This window comes from Lytechinus variegatus, chromosome 16 (assembly GCF_018143015.1).
Source record: "Lytechinus variegatus isolate NC3 chromosome 16, Lvar_3.0, whole genome shotgun sequence".
Classification (NCBI taxonomy): domain Eukaryota; kingdom Metazoa; phylum Echinodermata; class Echinoidea; order Temnopleuroida; family Toxopneustidae; genus Lytechinus; species Lytechinus variegatus.
The window spans coordinates 11,468,065-11,495,179 of NC_054755.1; the positions used below are offsets into that span (position 1 = coordinate 11,468,065).

The 27,115-nt window shown below is 37.1% G+C and overlaps 1 protein-coding gene across 1 annotated transcript; it reads left to right on the forward strand.

Annotated features, from left to right (window-relative positions):
- Positions 1-26,996, forward strand: LOC121429416 (heparan-sulfate 6-O-sulfotransferase 3-B-like). Its single transcript, XM_041626395.1, has 3 exons — positions 1-51; positions 22,812-23,970; positions 25,540-26,996. The coding sequence occupies exons 2-3, from the start codon at positions 23,462-23,464 to the stop codon at positions 26,153-26,155; spliced, it is 1,125 nt and encodes a 374-aa protein (XP_041482329.1). The 5' UTR covers positions 1-51; positions 22,812-23,461; the 3' UTR covers positions 26,156-26,996.
- Positions 26,997-27,115: the final 119 nt, after the last annotated feature.

Sequence of the window (27,115 nt, forward strand, 5' to 3'; positions counted from 1 at the left end):
ACGGAATATTTAGCTCGGGAGGATTGGAAACGGAAGTCTCGTCGATGCAAGGTTAGTAGATGAATGAAAACAATGTTTAATCACCACACAACTGTGCAATTGAATATGCTTGTTTATGTTTTCATCGCACTAAGCAACAACCAAACAATTATTAAACAATAAATAGTGCAGCGAATTAACATTTCCTCCATTTCATTCATGTTTAATGATTGAGACCACATTTCATTTTTGATACAAAGATTAGTATATTTTACGTCAATAATAGTATCCCTCCAATCCGATTGTCTTTTATTTGTAAAAGGAAAGTCACTGACCAAAATGTTTTTATTGAAAGACAAATTTACATAAAATTGTTGTAGCATTAAGATTTTTATGAAATACTGAGATCCACCCTTGCTTAATAGTATTTAATGTATTGGGGAGAGGAGAATGCTTGGTTAAAAGGAAAGAAAATTTAGAAATTAATCAACTTTTCCTTTTATTTTTAGAGATTATATTACAGATCCAGACGAGAAAGTAAAAAAAAAAAATGATCATGGAAAATGTTAGAATGAAGTCTGACAGGTTCAGAGGATAGTAAGAGAGTGAGAAGAAAGAGTGAGTGAGAAGAAGAAAGAGAGAGAGAGGGAGAGATAATGAAACACAGTATGAAGGATAAATACTTTGTGGGGAAAGAGGGAATGGAAGGAAATGAAGGACAGAAATAGAGAGAGGGAGCGAGAGACAGATCAAAAGAAAGAGAGGCGATGAGAATAGATGGGGGAAAATGAAATTGAAATGCCACAGTGAAATTGTAAATGGCACAAGTGTGAAACGAAAATTCAAGACAAATTAGATGATATGTAAGATTGATAAAGGGATAGATAGAATGAGGGAGAGATGGGAATGAAAGGAAGGATTGAATAAAGGATACTTAGCTTGTCACGTTGATTTCCCCCTTAAAACACGTCAAGAGGGCCTTCCTTATTGCATGGCAAATCCGCCACCTAATCCTACGCGAGTCGATCGAATTTCAATCAATACCTTCGCGGTGGAGGGAAAAAAAATGTTGTACACACACTTGACCCTGCGTATAAGAAGCAGCATCATGCGTTCATCTCTGAAATGCTAATGAGTTGTTACATTGCCAATTTAAAGCAGAATGCTGAAAAAGTCATTCCCATATGTTTTTATCTTTCTTTCTTTGCTTTGAAATGCTTTCTGCTCAGTATTGACAAAACATGAATTTGATCAATACTTTAATTTGTTTGAAAGGGAAGAGATTTATGCAGTATATGATGCATTGCTCAATAAATTCTGGAATATTGTTCACTTTCAACTCATCATTAAATCCACTATTAACAGAATATGATACATGTACAGGAATATGGTCAGATAATAATCATGATTCTGAGAAACATTGTTTCTGTGTATGTCTTTGTGGACATTTGGAGAAGAATGTCTACGAAGTCATGTATTCTTGAATAAATATATCAATTCGACTGGATTGAAAGAGAGGAATGTGTATTTTAATCATCAAGATTATTCAGAATTACTGCTCTTCACAAAGGAAAGATTGGAAGAAATTGTTCAATAGGGCAATTCCATGAAATATGGACATCAGACCCCCTATATGCATGGGGGCCTTCATGAAATTTTCTGTCTCTGATTTCTTGTTCTTTTGACAGTCAGTAATGTTCTCAAGAGACCATGACTTGGTCAGTTTATGAAGTGAAGTAAGACTTGAGAAAAATGGGGATTGGACATTATACAAAAAGGTTGATTGTTTTATGGAATTGCCCAGTAGTTGATCATGCCATACCTGCTGAAGGAGATCATAACATGAATATTTCTATTTAAGCGTAGAAAAAATAAACATGAATATGATATAAACTGTAGCATAATTAGTATAATAAGTGATATAATCAACAGATGGCAGCGAGATTACATTCTTTGATGACATTTTCATTGTCATTGCTCTATGTTTTGATCCAATCATATGTGGATTCTTGCCAAGGCAAGTTTATCTGGATATGATTTATTCCTGTGCTTGGATGGCTCAACATTCCTAAATGCCAAAAATAATGGGAGGAATACAAACAACATTCTCGTATTTCAAAATGTTTTGAAAAACTTTCCTTCTTTGAATGACCTCAGCTAGCCATGGCTTCTTCCATTATTGTTTTATATTAATTTGAGCATCATCTAACATAAGTTTATTTCTGTCAGAAAAAAATCTAATTAAGGTTGAACAAACTTTATTTTCATTGATATAATACGCTAAGTATTTAGTTGAATGAATTAGATACATGAATGCAATATTGTTTTTTTTTTAACTTGAAGTTATTAAAGACACTGGCCCGTATTCTGAAGGCGGGTTTAAATTAAAGCCTGGTTTAAAGTTGTGGTTTAACTATGGAGAGCCGATTAGAGCACAAATCACTAACAGTACACATTCAATTTATTGACTCATATGACACCCAAATTGTTAATAATTGTCAGGGAAAGATAATTGAAGTATTTTTCTTCATTATGAAAGCAAAAGGAAACAAAAAGTAAACATAAGAAATATACAACATAAACAGAAATTTTGAACTTATGGTTCCCCATAATTTTAGCAGAGTTAGACTGTTGTCTAATACCCCTTTCATAAACCCAATTATGCGGCTAATAGCAGCATAATTTGGTCGTAAAATTGGAGGAGGACCAGAGTTATCCGCATTATTTTGATGCTGCTATTATCCGCATAATAGCAGCATCGGGACAAGATTTTGAGTTTATGAATGCATTTCCAAATAATGCGGATAATTGCCATGGTGCGGTCACAAGGTCACCCTTTTCCAACACAACCACATCGGAGGGGGCGTGTCCAGTTGTCATGACGATTATCCGCCTTTTTCAGGACGGGCGCTCGTAAAAATAATGCAGCTTATTTTCGGAGTTTGTGAACGCAATTTTTATTGAATTATCCGCATTACTCTTAGGCGGCTAATTGGAGGATGGGTTTATGAAAAGGGTATAAGTTAAACCCGACTTCAGAATATGGGCCTGTATGTCCAGTACATTGCACAGTACCTACAATACATGGTAAATTCAAGATGTCCGCCAACCTGTCTATAGTGGCCACATTTTCCGTTTCCCTTTACTGGCCACTGTAGACAGGTTTGACTGTATATGTAGTTATTACAAAAAAATGTTTTAACGGCTGTTTTCAACTCACCGTACAGCCGCCATTGGGGAAATGTGACTGGGGTTATGAAGCTTGAAAAGCCTCCACCTCCCTTTTTGTCTGTCTTTCTTTCAGTCACTTCCTCTCTCTCTTTCTGTTTGCTTTTCTTTCTCTCTCTCTCTCTCTTTTAGAAGCCTTGGATACAGTAGCATCATCCTTTCTAATGCGATTTATTTTCATCGTAATTATGTCCAGTGATCTCGTACAGGCACTCAAGTAGGAAGCGGCATATTAATACGCCCGTCCATCGATACCTGGCCCGTGAGGGCGACAGAGGGGGCAATCCTCCGTGTTTACCGTTCGTGAAAAGATTAGTGAGAATTTGATTTGGCTTCTTTGTAATCCAATCGGCCGGCACACGGGCCCCGCAAATAGAACCAAGAGTATTAATGTACAGTTATTTTCTTTTTTCAATCCTCCTTCATCCCCCATCTTGCTCATTTCCAGCAGCTCGTGTTTCTCTCTGTCGCGCGGCTTCTCTCGGCAGTCGTTAACACTTAATGTTATTATCCAGGCATTAGCCGGTGCTAAGGAATGCAATAGATTTCCCCCGGGCTGTTTGAAACGAGATTATGATTAGAAGTTTAAGCCGACACCCTTCACTGTTTCTCACCTCCCAGTTGCAATCTGTTTCTCTGTTTTCATCCATCCATTGCTTTCCTCATGAACATGTGTCATATTGAAGTTAATTCAAAAGTGAGGCCTTTTTATCGGCATAATTTCATGGTATTGAAGTCAGTATCATGTCAGGCTAGAAGCACACAAACTCTTGTGTCCAAGTATCATTAGTTTCAGAAATCACACCTTTCTAGTTCTAAGCAAAGCATACAACAGTATGGGTGCAGTTTCTATGTTTCATGTTAGAGTTAATTAAACTATTTAATTGCAGTGAGCAGCAATTTTGAGAAAATCATGGGTGATCGTTTCCTTGTCATCATACATGTAGATATTGATCTGATTAGTTATGGCATAGATTTGGTTAGCCACACACTATTCCATCATGGCTGACAACCTTATTTTAATCACCAACACAGATAAGCATTCATGGGCATGTGCTGATATTGAACACTTCAATAGACAATAGAAAAATACTTCTAGATTCATTGCATCAACCAAGAGGAAATTTTATTTTATTGCTTATTTCACAAGTACTGTTTATAAACAAATTTCTTCCAGTATCGCAGGGCTAGACATCTGCAGTGGCCCAGTGGCCCGGTGGCCCTGGGCAACCAAAAATAAGAGTTGGGCCACAAAATTCTGTAAAAGCCTACAATTGATGGCCAAGTTGGGCAATCAGAGTTTTGATAAATTGTAATGTTTTCTATTGTTTTAGGGCCACCAAATTTGCTTTTGGGGCCACCAAGAATATGAAGTTGATGATTTTGGTGGACCGATCGGGCCACCAAGAAAAAAAAGTTAGTGTGGAGCCTTGAGTATCGTATTGCAAATAATTTTCATTTAAATAAATACTTAGGTGGTCCATATTGTGATTGTTGCCACAACTCGAGTTCATATTTGATATTGATTCCATGCATCAAAGCTCCAAAAATACCCTACTTTTGGGTCCATTCGGAAAGGCCGCCTAGCTGCAATCAGAATTCGGAAAGGGTTGTCCTTTATTACCAGTGACTTTTCCACAGTTTCACTTTCATATTTTGTAGGAAATTAGATTAATTCTCCTCTGGAGAAAAGACTATTGAATATTTTTTTAATTTTTTTTTTTTTTTGGGGGGGGGAATTTCCATTTTGATACATGTGCGATTGCTACAAGTTCTGACATTTGATTTGAATTTCTTCTTTCCACTTCACTTCCCACACTTCATCAAGTTCATTTCCTCTGTCCGTTTATCATGCACTATGATATGATAGCAATGACGTACTTCCTCACAATATGATTAATTGTCGAGATTATATTTCATGTGTTCCTTTTCTAAAATGAAAAAAAAATAGATCAATTTGTGAAACTAGCCCAAGTTTGATTACTGTTCCTTATATAGGGATGAATTATTATTTATGGAGTTATATTGCTTGTATGGCAAGGTAAGAAATGTATTTTTTTAATTTTTAGGGGATTTTTTTATTTGGCACATTGGGGCAAATTGCTGAATTTGGGGGCTATGTTTTTATTTCAAGGGTTTTTTATTCATTTATTTTTACTTTATTTTCATTTTTTTAAGGTTCTAAACAAATTATGCTTTAAAAATGTCTCATTATTCTGCTGTATGTAGAATATTGATTTTCTGAATGTTCCTGAATATTGTTGTATCAGAAATTGGGCCCCCAAAGCATTCCATTTAGCAAATTTTAGCGTCAATTTTCTGCCACCATGAGGGCAAAATCGTCCATCTCCCTGATGCATTTCCTGTGCTGTTATTTGGTGAGAAAAAATATTCAATCTGATAGATATCAATTTTTGTGATATCACTGTACTTCATAGGAAGTCATTCTTAGCCGAGACTACATGTGTGTTAACCCTCAACAATGTAGAATGTACCAAAATTGTACATTAGTTACTACGGTTACACTTTGTAATTCTGAAGGTTCTTTATTCCGAAGGTTCGTAATTCCAAAACACGTAAATTGCCTATACCTCGATGTTCGTTTATCCGAAAAAATAAAAGGGTTTGTTAATCCTAACATTTGTGGCATTATTCCGAAGATTCGATAATCCGAAAACGAAATAAGGTTTGATGTTCCGAAGGTTCGTTAATCCGAAATAAGTTTCGTTGTTCCGAAGGTCCGTTAGTCCTAAAATGAAATAAGGTTAGTTAATCATTTAGTTTTCTGACTAACGAACCTTCGGAATTACGAACCTTCGGAAATATGAACCTTCAGAATAACAAACCTTCGGAATATCCGAACCTTGGGAATAACGAAGCTTCGGAATTACGAATGTATGCGAGTTACTACATGTAGTTATTCAATGCTATCATTATTGCAGACTCCTTCAATTTTGTTCGCACTCTTAAAGGTATTGTTTGACTTGGTGAGCAGCCGATTTAAAAAATTCTCAAACCAAGATGAAACATGTGTACAAGTGCATGTATTAGAACTAATAAACCCTGAAAACAACCATTATTGAGAATGAACAGCTAAAACTACAAGGCAAACCCAAATTTTGTAAATAGGTGTATTCTAGATGCCTAAATAGTACACATAAGTGTATGGGATGAAATTAAGATGGTGTTTCCAGTCATTTTATATTTCAATTTTTGAAGCACTAAAAAATTATTTTCGAACACATTTTTTTCTGGGCTTTATTTTTGTAACATATCGCAGACACAGGTTACAAGTGTGACCTTCTAGCTCAGATTTTTTTAAAGTCAAACCAATGTAAACCAATCACTTTAATCTACATAAGTAAGTAAGTATACTCCTTATTTGGGAATATTATATTTTAAAAGTCACTTAAATTTTTTTAAAACCCCTCCCCTGCCTCTTCATGAAATGACTTCAGAGTTCAAGTATAATTGTAAGAAAGGGTCCTTGGAAATGCCAAAGTACAATTTACTAGACTAGCTGAGTCTAGCTCCCTCATAGATGAAACTGTGTAAACCCAATTATATTATGGCCAAGGGCACGACATACTGGAGCACTCAGTGCCAAGTCTGTATTGCTGCAGCGCAACATATACATTATAGAATACATGCATTCAATACAGCCACTCTCTTTCATTAAATTACAAGTTTAACTCTTATAATCCTATTCGATAGTATTCTATGCTGTGGTTGGGAAATATTAGTTCAATTGAAGATTCAAGATACTAACATTATACCCTCGAAGCTATTTTGATGTTTTGCATTGTATGTTACAGATGCTAGAAATGTTTACAAATTCAAACAGCATAAAAGTCAACTTTGAATTGGTAAAGAGGTTCAAAGTCATGCTTTGTAAGAACAAAAGCTTATTTACCCAAATTTTCAGGACCCCCCCCCAAAAAAAAAAATGATTGTTTTTCAACTTTTATTTGCAATTGATGTCACCAGCTGATTTACTTGTTGACAAAACTATGCTCAGCCATTCAATAAAGAGAAAATGAATAATCTTTTAAATTCATCTTTTTTTTTTAATTTGAAGGACAATATGTGTTTTGCTATTTGCATATTGCCTTTGGTACATTCTGAGTTTTTGTCTCACCTGCGAAGCAAAGTGAGACTATAGGCGCCGCTTTTCCGACGGCGACGGCGACGGCGGCGGCGGCGGCGTCAACATCAAATCTTAACCTGAGGTTAAGTTTTTGAAATGACATCATAACTTAGAAAGTATATGGACCTAGTTAATAAAACTTGGCCATAAGGTTAATCAAGTATTACTGAACATCCTATTAGAGTTTCATGTCACATGACCAAGGTCAAAGGTCATTTAGGGTCAATGAACTTAGACCATGTTGGAGGAATCAACATCGAAATCTTAACCTGAGGTTAAGTTTTTGAAATGTCATCATAACTTAGAAAATATATGGACCTAGTTCATGAAACTTGGACATAAGGTTAATCAAGTATCAATGAACATCCTGCACGAGTTTCACGTCACATGACCAAGGTCAAAGGTCATTTAGGGTCAATGAACTTTGGATGAATTGGGGATATCTGTTGAATGCCCATCATAACTTTGAAAGTTTATGGATCTGATTCATGAAACTTGGACATAATAGTAATCAAGCATCACTGAACATTTTGTGCAAGTTTCAGGTCACATGATCAAGGTCAAAGGTCATTTAGGGTCAATGAACTTTGGCCGAATTGGGGATATCTGTTGAATTCCCATCATAACTTTGAAAGTTTATGGATCTGATTCATGAAACTTGGACGTAATAGTAATCAAGCATCACTGAACATTTTGTGCAAGTTTCAGGTCTCATGATTAAGGTCAAAGGTCATTTAGGGTCAATGAACTTTGGCCGAATCGGGGGTATCTGTTTAATTACCATCATAACTTTGAAAGTTTATTGGTCTAGTTCGTTAAACTTGGACATTAGAGTAACCAAGTATCACTGAACATCCTGTGCGTGTTTCAGGTCACATGTCCAAGGTCAAAGGTCAATGAACTTTAGCCGAATTGGGTGTATCTGTTGAATTACCATCATAACTTTGAAAGTTTATGGATCTGATTCATGAAACTTGTACATAAGAGTAATCAAGTATCACTGAACATCCTGTTCCAGTTTCAGGTCACATGATCAAGGTCAAAGGTCATGTAAGGTCAATGAACTTTGGCCATGTTGGGGTTTTTTGTTGAATAACCATCATATCTCTGTAAGTTTATTGGTCTAGTTCATAAAAAGAGGACATAAGAGTAACCATGTATCACTGAACATCTTGTGCGAGTTAGAGTAGTATGCAAAGTCAGCACTGCTGCTATATTGAACCGCGTGATGCAGGTGAGACGGCCAGAGGCATTCCACTTGTTATTAGATTGTTTTGATGTATTATTGGGGGGGGATGGCTTTCCGAACTGGTTTGGAAGATCGTAGACCACTTCGAGTGTTCTCATTACATGTACTTTTATGGCAGTATAATGAGAATGGGGTCCAAGGCTGGCAAGGTGTTCTTGGATTAATCTGGGATGATTTTAAAACTCGGGCTGATAGAGACGACCCTTCTAGAGATAGTTCTATTATTAGAACAGGTGATTAGCTTTTATCTTGTTCCATGATTTCAATGAAACCTTGTTTGGCATGACATCATTGATTAGAACGTGTTAGAATCCTATCCAGTCATCAACACTCTTGCGTGTGAGAACTTTCAAGCAACACATCAGACTAGCAATGCTGATTGTGCCCACAAACTTCAGGATTACACTGATTAATGGCATCAGTTCTTTTGCAGTATAAAACCAGATTCATCTGGGAATGATTGATAATGTAATACATATCTTGCAACTCCTTTAATCCTGAGATTGAAATATGAATCTTATGGATTGAAATTATATTCAAATCAAATCCTTAGTTTGACAGACAGCACAGCCAGTGTAAGTTTAATTCGATTTTTTCTTTTCTTTTTAGACTGTACATGCAGGTCTATGATAATGCAAATGACAAAGCTTAACTAGCTTTTTGTCATTTTGGGGGCAAATATCCTCTCTGAAATTCTGTTACACAGCACTCCATCATGTGTACTTTACTGAGTAGTTTCTGATGAAATTGACAAGGTTAATTGCATTTTAATGATTTACTAGCTTAAATAACTTTTATGGCCATGTATGTTGTGAGGAAGGAAGGAGCCATGTCAATTTCCTCAAATTTTTTATTTTACCAGATGCTTTACTTTCAAAATTAACCACTTTTCAAGGGTTCTATTATATCATCATGGAATGTTACATTTAGGCCTATTTACGAATTGACTCCCAAAGTACAGTAGAATTCAAAGCAAGGCATGATGGAATTTCATTCCAAGTTGATTTCAATTCAATTTCAAAAATAGTTGGATTAACCCCTGAAAGATTGAATTTCATTCTCAAAGAAAAGTAAAATTCAATGCATGTTAATGGAATTCACTTTTGAAAATAGTTTAATTCACTATTAACAACTAATCTGGATTTAAGTCATATCCTTGAAAATTGAATTTTGTACCTGTGATGCACCACATGGATATGTTTGTTTTGTTTTTGTTGTTTGTACATGTATTTACAGTGCATCACGTTTTAAAGCATCCTGCCACTATCCACGAAGGTGTGTGTAATCTGAAATTGGGTCATCCATGAGCATCCCATGTTTCTAAATGGACGCATGAAGGCCCTTAAAAGATCAAGCATCAATCTCCTTAGAACACTTAAACACTCTCTAAAGTACTTTAACGCATCCTTCACGCTTTGTTCCTTCACAGCAATTTGGGAGTTCCATCAAATATATTGACATCGGTGACATTGTTCGATCAAATGGTGACTTTAGCGGTGCTAAAAACGGCATGTAGTCTGTTTGAAAGAAATAGAAAAGTGTATGAAGTATCGACCATGCAAAAAGTGTTGCAAAGTAACAAACTGTGCTGTGAAGAATAGGACATGTCTTAATATTATGATTAAGACATTGAAAGAAAGCTGTTTCCAGAAATCAATAAAATAAATGATTAAAGATCCAGGGATATCAGATCAAAAGCCTTACCTGCCCGAAATATTTTTTTTTTACTACACAAATTCTTCCAAGTAAAATGATTACCGTATTGGTCACCAGAGAAGCTTACGGCTCCACCACCACCTGCCCCGTTTCACAAAATTTGCATTAACAGTTCAAAGCTACTGGAATCGCTTGATTTCATTGGCTGATAGCAAAGGTGATATAGAAATTATGCATTTGTTAACTAGTACAAGTCTGTGAAACTGGACCCTGATAGGAGCTTGAAGCTCCTTGTAGATGCCTTCTGAAGCTGATCCAAAACACGGACAAGCCGCCTCTCGATTTAGATGAGCTCCAGATTTCTCTGTGTTTAATCAGCAAATAAAACCACCCTATTTTGGACATCACATAGATTTTCCGCCACGAGCCCTGTTAATGATCTGTAACGCGAGGGCCAGATGGCAACCGATATCTCTGATATTTATGATGACGCGTAGAGTGACAAGGAGTGTCAGAACGGTAGATTGTAGATTGGTCTACACAGGCATTGACTATTTTCTGTTCATTCTTCATGGTCTAATCTGAGCTTGTCTACCATCCATTTGGTCTAATTGCCTCCTAGCCATTTTGTCTAAATTCCATTGAGGATGTACCAATTTCATCTACTATAATCACTCAATGTATTATTATTGTTAATGCACAAATTTGATTTTCATTTTCATTTCTTTTATAGAGCATGTTGTTTTTAATTGAATTCTATCGTATTACTTTCACCTTGTTCATTGCCATACACTGTATCATGATTGTTTTATGTACAGGGCTTTCTCGAAAAATGTACATGTTTTATGTACTGAAGAGACCACCCTTACCAATGAAAATAAATGTAGAAATCAGTAAATGAATGAATGAATGAATCAATCAATCGGTCAATCAGTATTCTGAATACTAACACAATATGGTTGGTGAACTGTTCATTTTGGACTCCAATTCAAATTCACAAGAGAACAAAATTGTAAATTATTCTATAAATATGTTCAAAAAAAAATTGTTGTGGTGATAAAGTGCACCAATCAGGCCTACATATTAAAGTAGCCAATGACGAGTTTCGTGTAGGCAGGAGTAATAATGGATTGGACACATAAATTTGTATCACTTCATTAGCTTCCAATGACAAAGTGCGATCATTGGTAGTTTGCATGGAAGAGACAAGCTAATAATGATTGATTATTGTAATAATAAGGTTTGGAGTGAGTAGAGGCAGTGATATATAATCCAACCTTAAAGGGACACAGCAGTTTTATTGTAAATCTTTTGTATGAACTGCTTTATGCACTGTATGCAATCTCAAAACATTCTGATGCGATTATTACATGTAATGTGGTGTACACAAAGAAGCCCTGAAAATGTTCCTTAAATTGAAAAGTGTAGACTTTTTTTCTCTCTTTTTTTAACAAAAATTATGAAATAAAAGAAATACACTTAACTGAATAAAAATTCTTAAAGCATAGGCCTACATGTATGTGGTTAGTGAGATCATACACCAAAACACTTACACTAATTATTCTAATACTTCTTTTATGATTTTGATGTTGATTTTTTTTAATCATTATTTTGTAACAAAATGGCCATGCATATATAAATGAAGTTTCTGAATAAATTCAAATTACAATTAAGCCTACATGTTTAAAACTTGTACACTTCCAACTGTTACAGTAATATTCTGACTGTTTTCACCATATTACAAAAGATATTAACATTTTAAATTGATAAAATTAGAGCTAATTTCCTTTAATGTATATATGGGGGATAGCTTGCAGTGTCTTAAGCCATAAATTGTTTTAGTCATGTAATATGCATGGACATACAAATTAGCAGTAATAACTGATTCTTGGTCCACTGTACATTGTATTGTTGACCTTAATTAGGACAGAGAGATGATTGCGAATAATGGGCATGTTAGCTTGGTAACTTTATTGATTGTCTTGAATACTATGAATAAATAATATTACTCTCTGCATTGTACCATGGACCTATTACTCAGTTGCAGCAGCTGTAAGTAAGAATAGATATTGACATAAATGAAGAGTTTTGTGGAATATCATATACAACTGTTTTGTTTACATATAGTTAGCAATACTGGAGTACATGTAGATTGATTGAAAAGAATATTACGCTTGTCCATTCAGCTTTACTTTATCTTGATTATCGATGATACAAAGCAAGTAGGCAACAACAAAATACCACAACAACAATATGATAAATGCTGCCATGGTAACAAGGTGAATATTTATGAATGTAGACTATGGCAATATCATATTTAGTGGACTTCAAAAAGTGGGCTCCAAGTCAGATCTCTTTCTAATCCAACTGTGAGTGTATCCCTCAGATTGTCTAGACAAGATCACGTTATCTTTACCCATTTACACTCGGGACTTAAACTTATCTTCTTTGTTATACTCATGAGGAGCGTCTCACCAACATTTTTTTCTTCTGACAAATTTCCTTGATTTTAATCGGCTGAAAAGTACTGTTACCATGGGAACTGTCAGATGTTTTAGCTGACAGTTCCCAACTTCCCATGGTAACAGTCCTTTGATGAGATACTCCCTGGAATACTACTTAGCCCCATCTTATTTGTAGATACTGGCCTGTATTCTGAAGTCGGGTTTAACTTAAACTGGGGTTTAAAGTTGTGGTTTAGTATGGATAGCCAATTGTTACATAAATCACTAACAGTAGATATATCATATTTCAGCTCATTGGCTCTCAAATCATTCATAATTGTATAGGAAGTATAAAAAGATGATTGTCTTCACCATGGATGAATCGGGAAAGAGTACAGTAAACATAAGAAACATACAACGTAATAAAATTTTTGACTCTTTTGGCTTCCCATAATTTTACACAGAGTTAGACCATGGTCTAAGTTTAACCTGACTTCGGAATACGGGCCACTGTATGTAATAACGAGAATGCAAAGCAAGGATTGTGAAGACAAGATGACATTCAATTAATTATTGAACCCCATTTGCACCAAAATAACATTTTTATGTTAGTTTCTATAGAAATTATGATAGCTAAGCCTGAGGTATAGTTTCTCAACATTCTCCTTTCAAAATGTTGGCCTTCAGCATTTGATGTTTCTGTGTTTTTTTGGCTGACAAAAAATTGATGGAACACACCTTTGGTTTGCACTTATAAGCATCTTTGAAAAGAATTTTCTAGGGCCAGAAATAAATTGTGTTGTTTGAGTGCAGCATTGGAATTGTTATGTTAATGGTGCAGTCATATTTCCCCTACGTGGATATCTGATGTTTCCAAACCAACAGTTAAAATAATTTATGTAACAGCTACGTGTGTATATAAAATTGGATGCCTTTAATTCGTTGTGAGACTGTTGGGTTATTGTGACATCTAGTCTGCTATGCAAACCCTTCACTCAAGTAAAGTGGTCTGGAAGTGCAGCCTATACGTACAATGACTTACATACTGAAGGCAAAATTGAAAGAGCAAGTTTTATATATACATGTATATATATCTGCGAATCTTGCGTGAAGACCCGTCTTGTAGATCAAAGTTTTACTAGGGTCTGTGCCTGCAGCAACACCATGGTGAATCCAGCCAAGGATGGTTGATTTTCGTCTTTCAATAGCGAGTTTTCGCAACCACGTTGTAGGCGCTTCCTAGAGCATTGAGAAATCTATGCCCGTCAAATCACAATGAACAGCTTAGAGGTCATCGTCAAATCGGTGAACCGGGACAGCAGATCCTCTCACGATTCGGAGCTGACGGAAAATTGCAAATGCAAGGACTTTTCACAACAGATTCTCGGCATTTCAGAAAGCACCTGTGTGATGGTTGCAAAAACTCCCTATTCTCTAGTGAGAATGGGGCCTGGAAACCACCTGCCCCTGCTCTGCCTGACTCCTGAGTCATTCTCTTTCCTAAGGACATTGGCAAATTGATTCTTTACCTTTTTACTTGGGACTTTTCTCTTTTATCTCCCATTCCTCCTCCTCTTGCCTCCCACTTCTGTGCAACCCTCTTCATTCTTGCTGAGTTTTTTCCTGATATGGTGGAGGGGCTGAGATGGTTCTACTGCTCTGTAGTTCTTATTCTAGGGAATGGGGAAGCTGAAATCCGAAAGATGAATTATGTTCTTTAAGAATACCCAAACATGGACTGAAATAGATTATGAATTTGAATTTGGTTCAGGTTGATAGGCTAGTTCTTGCCTATTAAAGGAGATGCTCTTTCGATATGAAACCATTTGAAAACAAATCCTTTAAAATTTGAGTGGGGGCCTTACCGACGCACCTTTGTCCAACCAAATTTTGCCTCCACCTCACTCCCAATATCTATTTCATTACTCTTGTTTTTCTCTTTGGCATGCATGCTCTCTTTCTCTAAATTGCTCTGTCTCTCTCTCCCTCCCTTTCTCTTCTCTCTTATTAATGGCACAGTCTCATTTCCCCTACGGTGGCCGTACGGCAAGTCGAAAACAGCCATTTTAACATTTTGTTTACTACATTCTATGATATCTACGCAGGGAAAATGTGAATGCAGCATCAAGCTACTTCTGGGGAGCGTTTCATGAAAGGACTTGTCGGACGTTTTATCCGACAAGTATCAGTTTATCCGACAGTTACCATAGGAACAGTGCCTCTCAGCCAATAAGAATCAAGGAAAGATGTCAGATCTGACAACTTGTCGGATGAAAGTATTGATGAAACGCTCCCCTGTTCTCCTTGACTACACCCTTGACAGCCACCCAGAGGAAGTGTACAAATGTTGGCACACCTGGGGGTGACCTGACAATGGCCGCGATTAATCATAGTCCTTCATGTTTCAGTTCATGTTTCCATTTTCCTGCCTTTTCCCATGTTTAATACTTTTCTGAACTCTCTTCTTTTTTCTTTTCTTTGCAATGGCTTCCATGGTGTACTGAATGGGATGGCGTGAAGAGCTATAAGCCATTTCGAAGTTCCTTTCTGCGCATGATCAAAAGATTCTACGCATGATCAGAAGAAGGTCATTTGTACTAAAGTGACATGGTGGTTTAAAATCTAATGAGATAAGCACCAACTTTGATGTCTTGATTATTCATATATTCTTTTGAATTGTGGTTTTCATTTACATCCACAAAAAACAACAATGCGTCCACGAACGACTGGTATTTCACAGTTTGCCAAGTACTTTGTGCAACATGCTATGGTATGCATTCAAAGTAGGGATGCAACAAAGTACCTTCATAAAGTGTTCATTGGTGTGCTATTCTAGTCACCTGGTCTATTCAATTTCTTCATGCTGCTATGTAAGGCCAGCTTATGTGATATCTTGGTTTGAAATCTGCCTATCATGATAAAAGAAATGAAAGGTCATTTGACCAAAATTGTCCATGAAGTAACTATGAATTGGTCTATTCCCTTTCCTGAACAAGTGAAAAATTCAAAGATGGGCCATTCCATAAAATATGTTCGTCCAACCCAATATAAGTGGGATCTTCATGAAAATTTCTCTGATTTCTTGCTCTTTTGACAGTCTGTAATGCTCTCAAATGACCATGACTTGGTCTTAGTCAGTTTAAAAAATGAAGTAAAAAACTTGAGAAAAATGGGGGTTGGATGTACAAAATGGTTGATAATTTTACAGAATTTCCCAGATATGAACAAATTTTTTTTTGAAGGAGGGGATTGTTGTTTATAAAACTAGGTGGTTGTATTTCTTTTTGCTTCTCTTTCATCATTCTGTTTCTCTCTTTTGTCATTATTTTTTCTGGATACATTTGGCTAAAAGAAAAAAAAAGCTTAATTTTGTTAACTGATAAAGGTAGACCCGTATACATTTTTTTTTTTTGCTTTTTAGTTCTTTGTTATTTTGTCCAGGTTTAATTATCTCCTAATATCAGAGTCAGACTATTGATTTATCTCTTGTATCCATATGAATACAATTATCACTTGTGTTTCTCCTGTTAAATTTTATCTGCAGCTAATCACATTTTATTTCTGAACTAGAATGATATGTTAAACACCCTAATCTTTGCGTAAGGTAACAGAAACTAGGGTAATTGAGGATCTTTTTCCGGCCGATCTGGATTATTTCTTCTCCACCGTGGCATTTGCCATTTGATCTTTAAAAGTCTTGAGAGTGTTCACTGTATCTGTGATCAGTAAACTCATTAATTCCTCCCTCCATCCTATTCAGACCTTGACGAAACCGAGTGGGCTTGTTTACCGCTTGGTTAATGATGTTTGTCGCCCTCATCCATGTGATGGCCACCCCGGACTCCATGTCACAGATCATCAGCTCAGGATGGCTTCGTAAGACTGACAGTGTATGTCAATATGCCGTCATGCTTATTGCGTGCAACACCGTTTGGGTGACAATATCAACACATTGAAATACAGGGGACACTTCAAACTCGCTAAGAGCAGTGCGGTGTGTTGGTTAAGGCACTTAGCTCTCATTCTGTGGGTCATGGGTTCAGTCGTGGGTCGATACCACCGTCTTGCTCCCTCAAATATGATACAGGATTATCAGTGTCCCATTCAACTGTCTTTATTTTATACATCATAGTAGGAAAATGTATGCATTCTATAAAAACTGTTGGTCAGGGCAACCTCAGTTATTGCATGAGGATTGCCAGATGCTGCAACATTTGATTGCCCTTTATATGAAGAGGTTTTGCATTGAATATAGCTTCTGGGCTTACCTCCCCCCCCCCCCCCTTCTACCTATCTAATGCAAACTGATGCTGAAATATTAATGCAATCCACTACATGTCATGTGACTTCATTTAACCAATCAGATTACAAAAAAGAGTTGGAATACTTAATTGCCAGGTGTTATTTCTCTGAAGCAGATAGAATTTTAGGCACCATTGATATAACAAAAATTAACAACAACAAAGAAATACAGGGATGGCAAACAACACTTTCTTGCCCTGAAAATTCCAATGCAAGAATTCCAAGATCGTCTTTGAGCGGATTGCATTATTAAGATTAATGTTCAGTAAATGAAATCAGTCACTTCAGATTAAGATCTCCAATGATATGGGGCCCCAATAGTCTGCCACTGTCTTGCCAATCAAGTTTGCTACATAGCTTACAATTTTGATTCAACTTAAAGGAGGCATAATAGCTGAGTTGGAAGAGCATTGGGCTAGTTATCCTGTGATCCGAGGAACGATACCAAGTTGATTCACTAGTTTCCTTTGGCAAGGCATTTTCCATGTCCCTTGGAGTTGACCTGAAGCCATCAGTCCATTGGTTACTTACTTTAAAGAATTCACGCTTTCTTAGCAATCAGGGAATGTTCACTACCACCACCACAAAGTTTGTATCTAGCTATGAGCCTGAAGCCCTGTAAGAAGAAGCATAGTTGTTGATCAAAGAGCTGGGTTTTTTTACAATTAATTGAATTGATCATTATCCCCATCTGCTAAATTAATCAATTTTACAGATTGCACCTCATATTCCTTCATTATGTATTGATACTTACGTGATAGTTCAGTATGTAATTGTATTATCTGTGCATTCAGTTCATTTATAATAAATGCCAACACCTTGCGAAATTTATACAATTTCAATGTGTGTTTTTGTATTAACTTATAATTGCTCTACGGTGGTGACTCATATAATATGCATTACCTGTTTATGTGAGAGCACACAGTAAATCACCAAAAAGGGATTTTAATTTACTTTTTGTGTTTGGTTATGAATATCTGAAACCTTTTCTTTTAAATGAAGTCATTTTCTTCCAGTTGAAAAAGACATTAAAGCATTGATGAGTTGTGATTCATAACGTATGCATTACTTTGTATGTTATAGTAAATCAATCAAAAGTCATTCTAATTTACTTCTGTGTTTGGTCGTGAATATCTAAAGTCCTTTCTTAAAAAAAACAATTTCTTCCAATTGTAAAAGACAGCAAATAAACTTTTAAGAGGAAAGCATCTTGAACATCGTTTTGCAAAACATATTGAACATCTACAGTACGTCTGATCTGATATTTTTTTTTTTCTGAAGTAGTGGTCTGTTCTGTATTTGTTGTTTTGATGATAATAATTTCCTTTCTGACCTTTCAAGAAAAACGATTTCTTTTTCTTCAATGTGGCTCCATTGTTTTCTTTGCATAGTACTATCATATTTAATTGGACTGAAGCAGACTGATAATTATCTCTGAGAATATATTTCTTGGAAATTGTGTGCTATTGAGACGATTTTACAAGGAGACAACCCATTTGAGAAGAATGGAAAATAATAGGGCCTGACAGACTCATTAGCGGTCCAATTCATTTGGAAAGGGAAGAACTACAATGACGGACATTAAGATGGAAATACAAATATGAGATTTTGAATATACAAAGGCCCTAATCAGAAGAATCCACCATTTCTTTGTGTGATAAGAGAGAACCAGACAGACAGACAGGCTGGCACACAGGGTGTTACAGGCAAGATTGTGATCTATCAAAACCTTAATATTGTTGAATTATTTCATAAATAGTTAACTTTTAAAAAGAAGTACCATACAAGTCGTTGTTAATGATAGCCAAGTTACCGAAGGATTACGGATAAAATGAAACTTTCATTTTTAGATGAAAAACTAAACAGGGATTTTAAGAATATATTTTTTAACTTGATGAAAATTGGAAACCCAAGTATCCATTGGTAAAAAAAAATATCTTTATATAATATATATTGAAGATAAATTCCAGTTGAAATGAATTTGAACAGAATCCAATAAAATGACCACCAAAGTATTTGTATGTATTGAATTTAAAAAAATGTGCCAAATGGCTCTGGAAGAAAATATGTAATTGCTGAGAATTAGCAAAATAAGCACAGAATTCCATCAAATGTCTGGTATTTTGCCAAGCAATTCACTGCAATACACTGTCCCACATATGCTTTCTGTGTTAGTAAAATATCAGATTTATTGGTTCTCAACTATTAAATAAATCATGATTTCATAACGATAAGTTTACATGAATGTACCAAATCTAAATCTAAGATAATATAGTGACATTGAACCTTGATATAAAATACTTTCTTATGAAACAATTGTTTGCTGCAACTACGTTCTCGATATAGATTACTGCAAAACAATAATAGAAATGGGTATCTGAAATAAAATAGGCCAAAATAGGCCTCCACCCCTCCCTGGATCTATGCCTGGCTACATCTATGATGACATCAAAGCTTATTCTATTCCAACCCCTAGAGATTCATTAGACAGAGAGTCAGATAAATCAAACATGCATGATTGCGAGATAAATTTGTCATGCGAAGCTGGATAGAAGTAATGGGATGGTAGATGGGGGGTTTCAAATATAGAGCGATGCGAAAAGAACCTAACATAAAATTATTTATTTTTATATGCAAAGCTCTTAGATTTTAATAATAATTATTTATTTTATTTCCAAACCAAATCAATTTTGATTTTGATTGTAAAACTAAAAAGGTACTTTAGGTAGATGATAATAGAATATTAAAATTGTGGTAAAATTTTAAATGATGGTAATAATTGTGATGATTATAACTGTAGTAATAGCAGAAAAACAACTTGTAAATAATTTCATATTTGACCCTCCAAAAAAATCAAAATTACTAAAACAAAAGGAAAATTGTAAATTTTCATGATAAGAATTAATTTCATATATACAAATTAATTAAAATTATTAAATATGAAATAACTGACTTGTGTGTTTTCAAAATATGTCAGATAACCAACATCGAATCCATGATTGTGATGCATGCCATTAACATTGAGTATGTGTATGATTTGGATAATGTTTTTGCGCATCATATTCATATAACCCCGAGGGCTAATAGGCAAGTGGGATCTTATCAGCCCCGGGATATTGTTTTCTGCAGACAAGGGATGATCAAAGCGAGGTAATAAACCCTCCTTCTTGTTCCATCTTCGGTGTTTTCATAGTGGGTTTCAATATTCATATCCATAATTCAATGACATAGGTCTCATTTTGTTTGGGCTGTGGTCCCACTCACTGATTACCGTGTTGGGTTTGGTTGCAGTTGTGGTGCAGTGCTGTGTAAAGATGGTGGGGATAGGTATAGGAACAGTTATACCGTGTTTACACATTGACTCGGCTCGGGTGTTGAATCCGCGAGCCGGGTTGAACACTGCGAAGAAGGGATCAGAGATCGCGTTTATACGTACATATAAAAAGGCGAGTTCAACACGGCTCGCGGATCTCGAACGGAAGAATTATGACGTCGCAAATTAAACGCGGGAAATTCACCGCCGGAATCGAATCTTGTCCGTGCGAACAACAACAATGCCAAAAGTGAAAGCGCGCGCAGTGACCTGGTCAAGAGAGTTCGACACGGCTTTCTGTTTACACATGAAAAAAATTGCCGAGTCTGACTCGGCTCGCGGGTTGAAACCTACGATTTTGGCGGATCAAAAAAGCCGTGTTTGACACGGCTCGCGGATCACACTGATCGCGTTTACACAGCATAAAATTGCCGTGTTGAGCACGGCTCGCGTGTCGAACCCCCGAGCCGTGTCACTGTGTAAACACGGTATTAGTGAATCTAGGTTCATATGCTCCTGCGACAATTACTCCAGGATTAATTTTTTCTAAGATAGAGAGTGAAGGTTGGGGTTGCAATAGGGTTTTCTATTAGGTTAAGCGTGTGGTATAGTGGTAAATCCAGGTTTGAAGTTGGTGGTTGGTTAGTGTGTGGAATATACAGCGAAGCAGTTGTCACCAGAGCAAATGTCATTGAACCTACTCCAGAGCAGTGGTAATAGACCATTTTATTGAGCTTATTTTGAAATGAGTTTCATGTTTAACTCTACCATGTTACCCCATTATGTGACTTTAATGTGCTGTCCCACTGCCATAACTTCAAGGTTTGCATACTTCAAAAGTGGGGATACACATCACATATTTTGAAATAAGTATCATTAGTTCCAAATTAGTTTCTCTAACAGCGCAGTTTAATTCTAATATCCATAATGACACAACACTTGCATAGCTTGAGTCTTTTTCAGCACGTTGAACTTTTGCAAGATCTCTGAGCAGTTGAGTTGCATAATGCTGTCTGGTTTGTGAAGCAGGTTCAAGAAAATGGTGCCGTGGGAACGCGCCGCGTTATCAGAGCGAGATGAAGAAGTATGGTGATCAATTTTTGGGGTGCTTATGATTGATGATCTGGCCATCTTGATCAATATCACTCGCATATTTATGACATGGAGGAAAAAATAGTGCAGCACTCTAATATAGCAAGTGAGTGATGAGAGAGAGGGGTGGGAAGAGAGTGGAGGGGAGGGAGAGGGGTCATCTTAATCAAGTGAATGAATGGTGTCATGGAATGGAATGAGAGCATCATTGTAAGAGAGGTGATGATAGCACAGGGAATGAAAGATGATGTATGTGTTGAATGATGATGGCAGAAGGGTAAGGAAGATTAGGAGAAAGAAATGGGATAGCAAAATTGCCAATGAGGCAATGCATTTTTTTTTACAATCTTACGATATTGAGATATAACTTTTGTCAGAATCTCCTGTTGTTTCTACATAAAAGATAGTAAGCGACAGACAGAGAAAAGAAAGTTACAACAGTTGAAAGTGTATGGTGATTGTGAAATGTAGGTTAATGAAGAATATTTAATCGGGTTTTGAAGCAGCAAGTAGGATGAGCTATGTAGAGAAAGGGGGAGGGGGAAAGGACAGAGGTAGAGACAGACAGAGAGGGAAGAAAAGAAATACATATTAGAAGAAGAGAGACATACATGTAGTGCACAAAGAAGTCAAAGTTTCGGGGAAGAGAGTGAGATATGCAAAAAGATATAGAGAGAAAGAAAGAAAGGAATAAAGAGAAGATAAATGATAGAGAAATAGAGGGGAGAGAAGAAGAAAGAAATGGACGATGATACGCATATAAAAATCAAAACAGAAACAAGGAAAGATGTTGGAGAAGTGATAAATCAGGATGTAAAAATCAAAAGGATGGGCCCGTTGCAGAAAGAGTTGCAATCAAACGTAACTCTAGAAATCATGGGCAACTTGATTTTCAACCAATCAACAGCGCGCATTTTTGACTTGCAATTGATTTTTTGACTTGCATTTAAACGCAACTCTTTCTGCAACGGGCCCCAGATATATTGTACAAGTGAACATGGTTTAGTTTTAGTTCATTAACTTTTTTGCAATATTCTCACAGTCTGTACTTGTTACATGAAAATTTATATTTCAATTGATTTAAAGTTTATTTCCTCTTTTGCAATACTCCCCTTCTCTGAACTTGGGAATTTTACACGTGGAAATTTAGATGTAGATTCCTTGGAAAGATTTTCCTCGATTGCAAGAGTTCATACTGAACAGCTCATTCTCTCATCCCATACTTTCATTATACACCGATCATTGGGGAACTAGTAAGCCAACCCTCTCTCAATTTAGCTTCATGAAAGCCGAAGCAACTCATGCTTTCCTCTGCCCACCTTCAATGTACTTTCAATAAAGCCATTTTATTTTTCTCACTCTAAGTGATAAATCCTCTCTCCCTCTCACCCCCCTGCACAGATTGCCAATTATATAACATCACGGCGGGACGCCTCCGACAATCGTCATTCTAGGCTGATGCAGTGGTGAGATCGGCAGAGCGAGACATCTGACTGATTGCTTGTTTCATGCGGAGGACTCCCTCGCTGGGTGAGACAATGCCTAACCCTTCCGCATCCTTGACGCATTTATGAATGGCTTCGTGGATCTGGCCTGGTGCGGTGCGAGCAAGACGTGAGGGACAGGTTTGGATGGATGAACTAGGCGGGCTTGGATAAGTAAGGACTCCGCAAGAAAAGGAGAGCTCGATGTTGCCGGCTACCTCTCGTGAATGGTGGATCGAAGTTATGCATAGGGTTTGGAAGGAATCCCGAAACTGTACTGTGGATGAAAAGTGATCAAGCTTTGAAAAACTGAACTTTCTTGATTGAAGTGATCATTTACTGATTATAATACAAGTTTCTTTCGATAATTGAGACAAAATTACAATTGTTGATTGTTATTTTGTGAATGATACAGGGAATAACAAATCTGTAAATTATTAGTGGCACTTGTGTACTTCTGCCAGAGTGACTGTACTACACTAGTATCACACTTGAATAGTTTCATTACCCGAGGGTACCTCCTAGATGTTTTGATCGGAAGCTGTGATCCAGACGTCTTCCTTTGTCATGCAGCCATTTCCATCGATTCTCCGCAAGTGGCGATACGGCTTCATCCTATCTCTTCTCCTCACCCTTGCTCTGATCTTCTACAACTGCTCTTCAGAGCGCAAGTATGTCCACTATGGTACGGGTAGGCACTCCCTCTCAATCACCTCCACCCAGCTACACCAGCCTTCCGAGTACCATCACAAGAACTTCCCCGATGACGTCCTTGACCGCGACCTGATCTTCAACATCAACGGCAACGACGTCATTGTCTTCCTGCACATCCAGAAGACGGGCGGAACCACCCTTGGAAGGCACCTGACCAGGAACCTAGACCTGAGCTCACCTTGCGAGTGCATCAAGACCCACAAGCGATGTTCCTGCTACCGTCCATCCAGTAAGCACCAGATATGGCTCTTCAGCAGGATGTCCACAGGATGGCTGTGTGGGCTCCATGCAGACTGGACAGAACTGCAGGGATGTGTTCCAGAAGCAATGGACAAGAAAGAGAGGATCAAAATCAGACGGAGGTAGGGTTCCCTAGAAAAGCTAACCTAGGGGGTGTTTCACAAAGATTAAAGGTCAAGTCCTCCTCAGAAAAATGTTGATTTGAATCAATAGAGAAAAATCAGACAAGTACAGGGCTGAAAATTTCATCAAAATCGGATGTAAAATAAGAAAGTTATGACATTTCAAAGTTTCGCTTATTTCAAACAAAATAGTTATATGAACGAGCCTGTTACATCCAAATGAGAGAGTTGATGATGTCACTCACTCACTATTTCTTTTGTTTTTTATTGTTTGAATTATACAATATTTCAATTTTTACGAATTTGATAATTAGGACCTCCTTGCCTGAAGCACAAAATGTTAAAATAATGGAATTCTACGTGTTCAGGGAGGAATGAAACTTCATTTCACATGACAATGATGAGAAAATGAAAATATTTCATATAATAAAATACAAAAGAAATAGTGAATGAGTGATGTCATCAGTTCCCTCATTTGCATACCGACCGAGATGTGCATATAACTGTTTTGTGAAATGAAGCGAAACTTTAAAATGTCATAACTTATTTTACATCCGATTTTGATGAAATTTTCAGTGTTATGCTTGTTGAATTTTTCTCTTTTTATTCAAATCAAGTTTTTGTTGGGGTGGACTTGTCCTTTAAGTATGACCTAGAGGCGCACTGAAATGTCTAGTTGCATGTGGTATAAAAGGCATGACCGCATTGGTCAGATCATACCAAAAGGATGCGCACTGCTGCATATTAATCAATAGGATTGCATGTTGCACATCATACAAAATGGCATTTAAGTTTGACTCTAAGTCATAGAACTCCGTGAGGCTGTTGGTGAAGTTATGCCAACCTTTACGCCTGACTGGTCTACGTTCTTGGGCTCTGCGTCAGTTACATAAGGATACATCATTTAGCACAAGGAAGGGTTACTTGTCTTGTGTAGTCATGTGTTTTCTACAGTCTACTTCATGAAATGCCCCCCGCATCCCATAACACAAAGCTTATCGACCATTCGTGCAATTGATTTTTATGATTGTTTGTAAATTGTAGCCACGTTCAAGTGATCTGTTTTGTGGTACCAAGTGTACGAGCCATTTCATCGTGCTCATCATAAAGTCCTGAACATTTTTTACTAACAGGAAGAGCTTGATCTTTGGTGCTAAATACGATTCTCAACCATTTCGATTGCCGTAAGCGGAAGTAGAAATATGATATTTGTATTGTGATTTTCTTGCTGTTATAAGGCCTTTCATATTAAATGCAAACTGCAAACTTTATCATATGGCCATGAACTTCCGCATTTTGTTTTCATAGCCAAATCTAATGATAATGTACCTATCATTGTCAACATGGTGATAGCTAGATAATATTAACTCTGGATATAGTGTACTTATTCTGAAACAAAATTTCCTGATTTGAAAATGCTATCAATGATGAGGTATTAATTAAAAGAGGAAGTGTTAGTAAAAAAGAGGATAAAAAAAACTAGAGTTAGTTTTCTGACTTTTCAAAGATAGACAGGTTTTGCAATACATTTGTGTAATTCCTTTTTTTATCTTTTTCATAACACTGCAGATACTTCTACATCACTATGGTTCGTAACCCAGTGTCAAGATATATCAGCGAGTGGAGACATACGCAGCGAGGGGCCACGTGGAAGATGTCGCGGCACATGTGCGGTGGGCACGCTGCCACCGAAGAACAGGTTCCAATGTGCTTCAAGGGCAGCACATGGATGGGTGTGATTCTCCATGATTTCATGTCATGCCCGCATAACATGGCCAATGATAGACAGACGCGCATGCTTGCGGATCTGACGCTCGTTAATTGCTATAACAAGACAGGGATGTCGACGCAGGACCGGAACCGCATCATGCTGGCCAGTGCAAAGGCGAACCTCCAGAGCATGGCCTTCTTTGGCCTGACGGAATTCCAGCGTGAATCGCAGTACTTGTTCGAGAGGACGTTTAAGATAAAATTCAACACCCCCCTCTATCAGTCCAATCTGACCATAGCGAATGCCTCACCGATGCAAGAGTCGGATATGGAGGCCGTGCGGGCCGTCAACCTGTTGGACCTAGAACTATACGCCTTCGCCAAGGATTTGTTTTTCCAGCGGTATCACTTCATGAAACTCATGGAGAGAGAAGAACAGGAGAACAATGGCCATCATCCGAGGATAAACAGCTAGCATTAACGGATTGACTTTGAATTGTGAAAGACTGTGTTTCACTTTCACACAAGCGCAAACAGATGCACGAGCACAGACCTAGGATCATTTGTTCAGGACTAGGAGCGCATACTCACCTCCTTCAACATTATGCCCTTTGGATGTCAGCAGATTGTTACAGACATAGAGTTCCAGGAACATGGATGTCATCTGTCCGCTACACCTGGGTGTTTGGATGGATTTGTAAAGTTGTCAGTCCACTTTTCATACTTCAGGGAAGATTAGTGATGAAAGAAGCAACGAAATGTGAATGCTTTTACATTAGTTACACACGCAGGTTCAGGAGGAGCTTGGGAAGATTTTTCGATATTTCCTGAAAAGGGTCATTGATCAACAAGAAGTCATCGATCAATGACAAACTAACCAATGTGGACTCCACTGCTCCTGTGTTCTTGAGAGCTGAAAGAGTTTTTAGTCCTTAGTAATTGATTCTAGTCTTGAATACTTAATTCAAATCCTGGACCTCATTTCATATAGAACTTTCAAGGATGATGTTAACTTTGCCATTTTGGTAACTACAATGGCTACATGACAGCTCAGCCACCTATCAAAATCAAGGTTTCAATTACCAAAATGGCAAAGTTACCATAAAATGTTATTCATGAAACGGGGCCCTGAATAATCTGTCTGGGGGATGTTTCACAAAGTTTGATGTCTGACTGAACATCACACGTAGATCTCGTGCTGCATGTGGAAAACAAATCACGGCAGTGGTCAGGTCAGGTGTTAGGGGACATGTGCTGCAATGTAATACTCAATGAGATTATGCTTAAAATAATAAGTGCACAATGGCACTTAAGCATGACTCTAGTAAAAATTGACTCTTGTTCAGACCCGACTCTTGTTCAGACATGACTCTTAGTGAAACATTGCCTGGTCACATCACACTTTTTGCCTTTTTGGTGTGTTAACGTGTGCAAC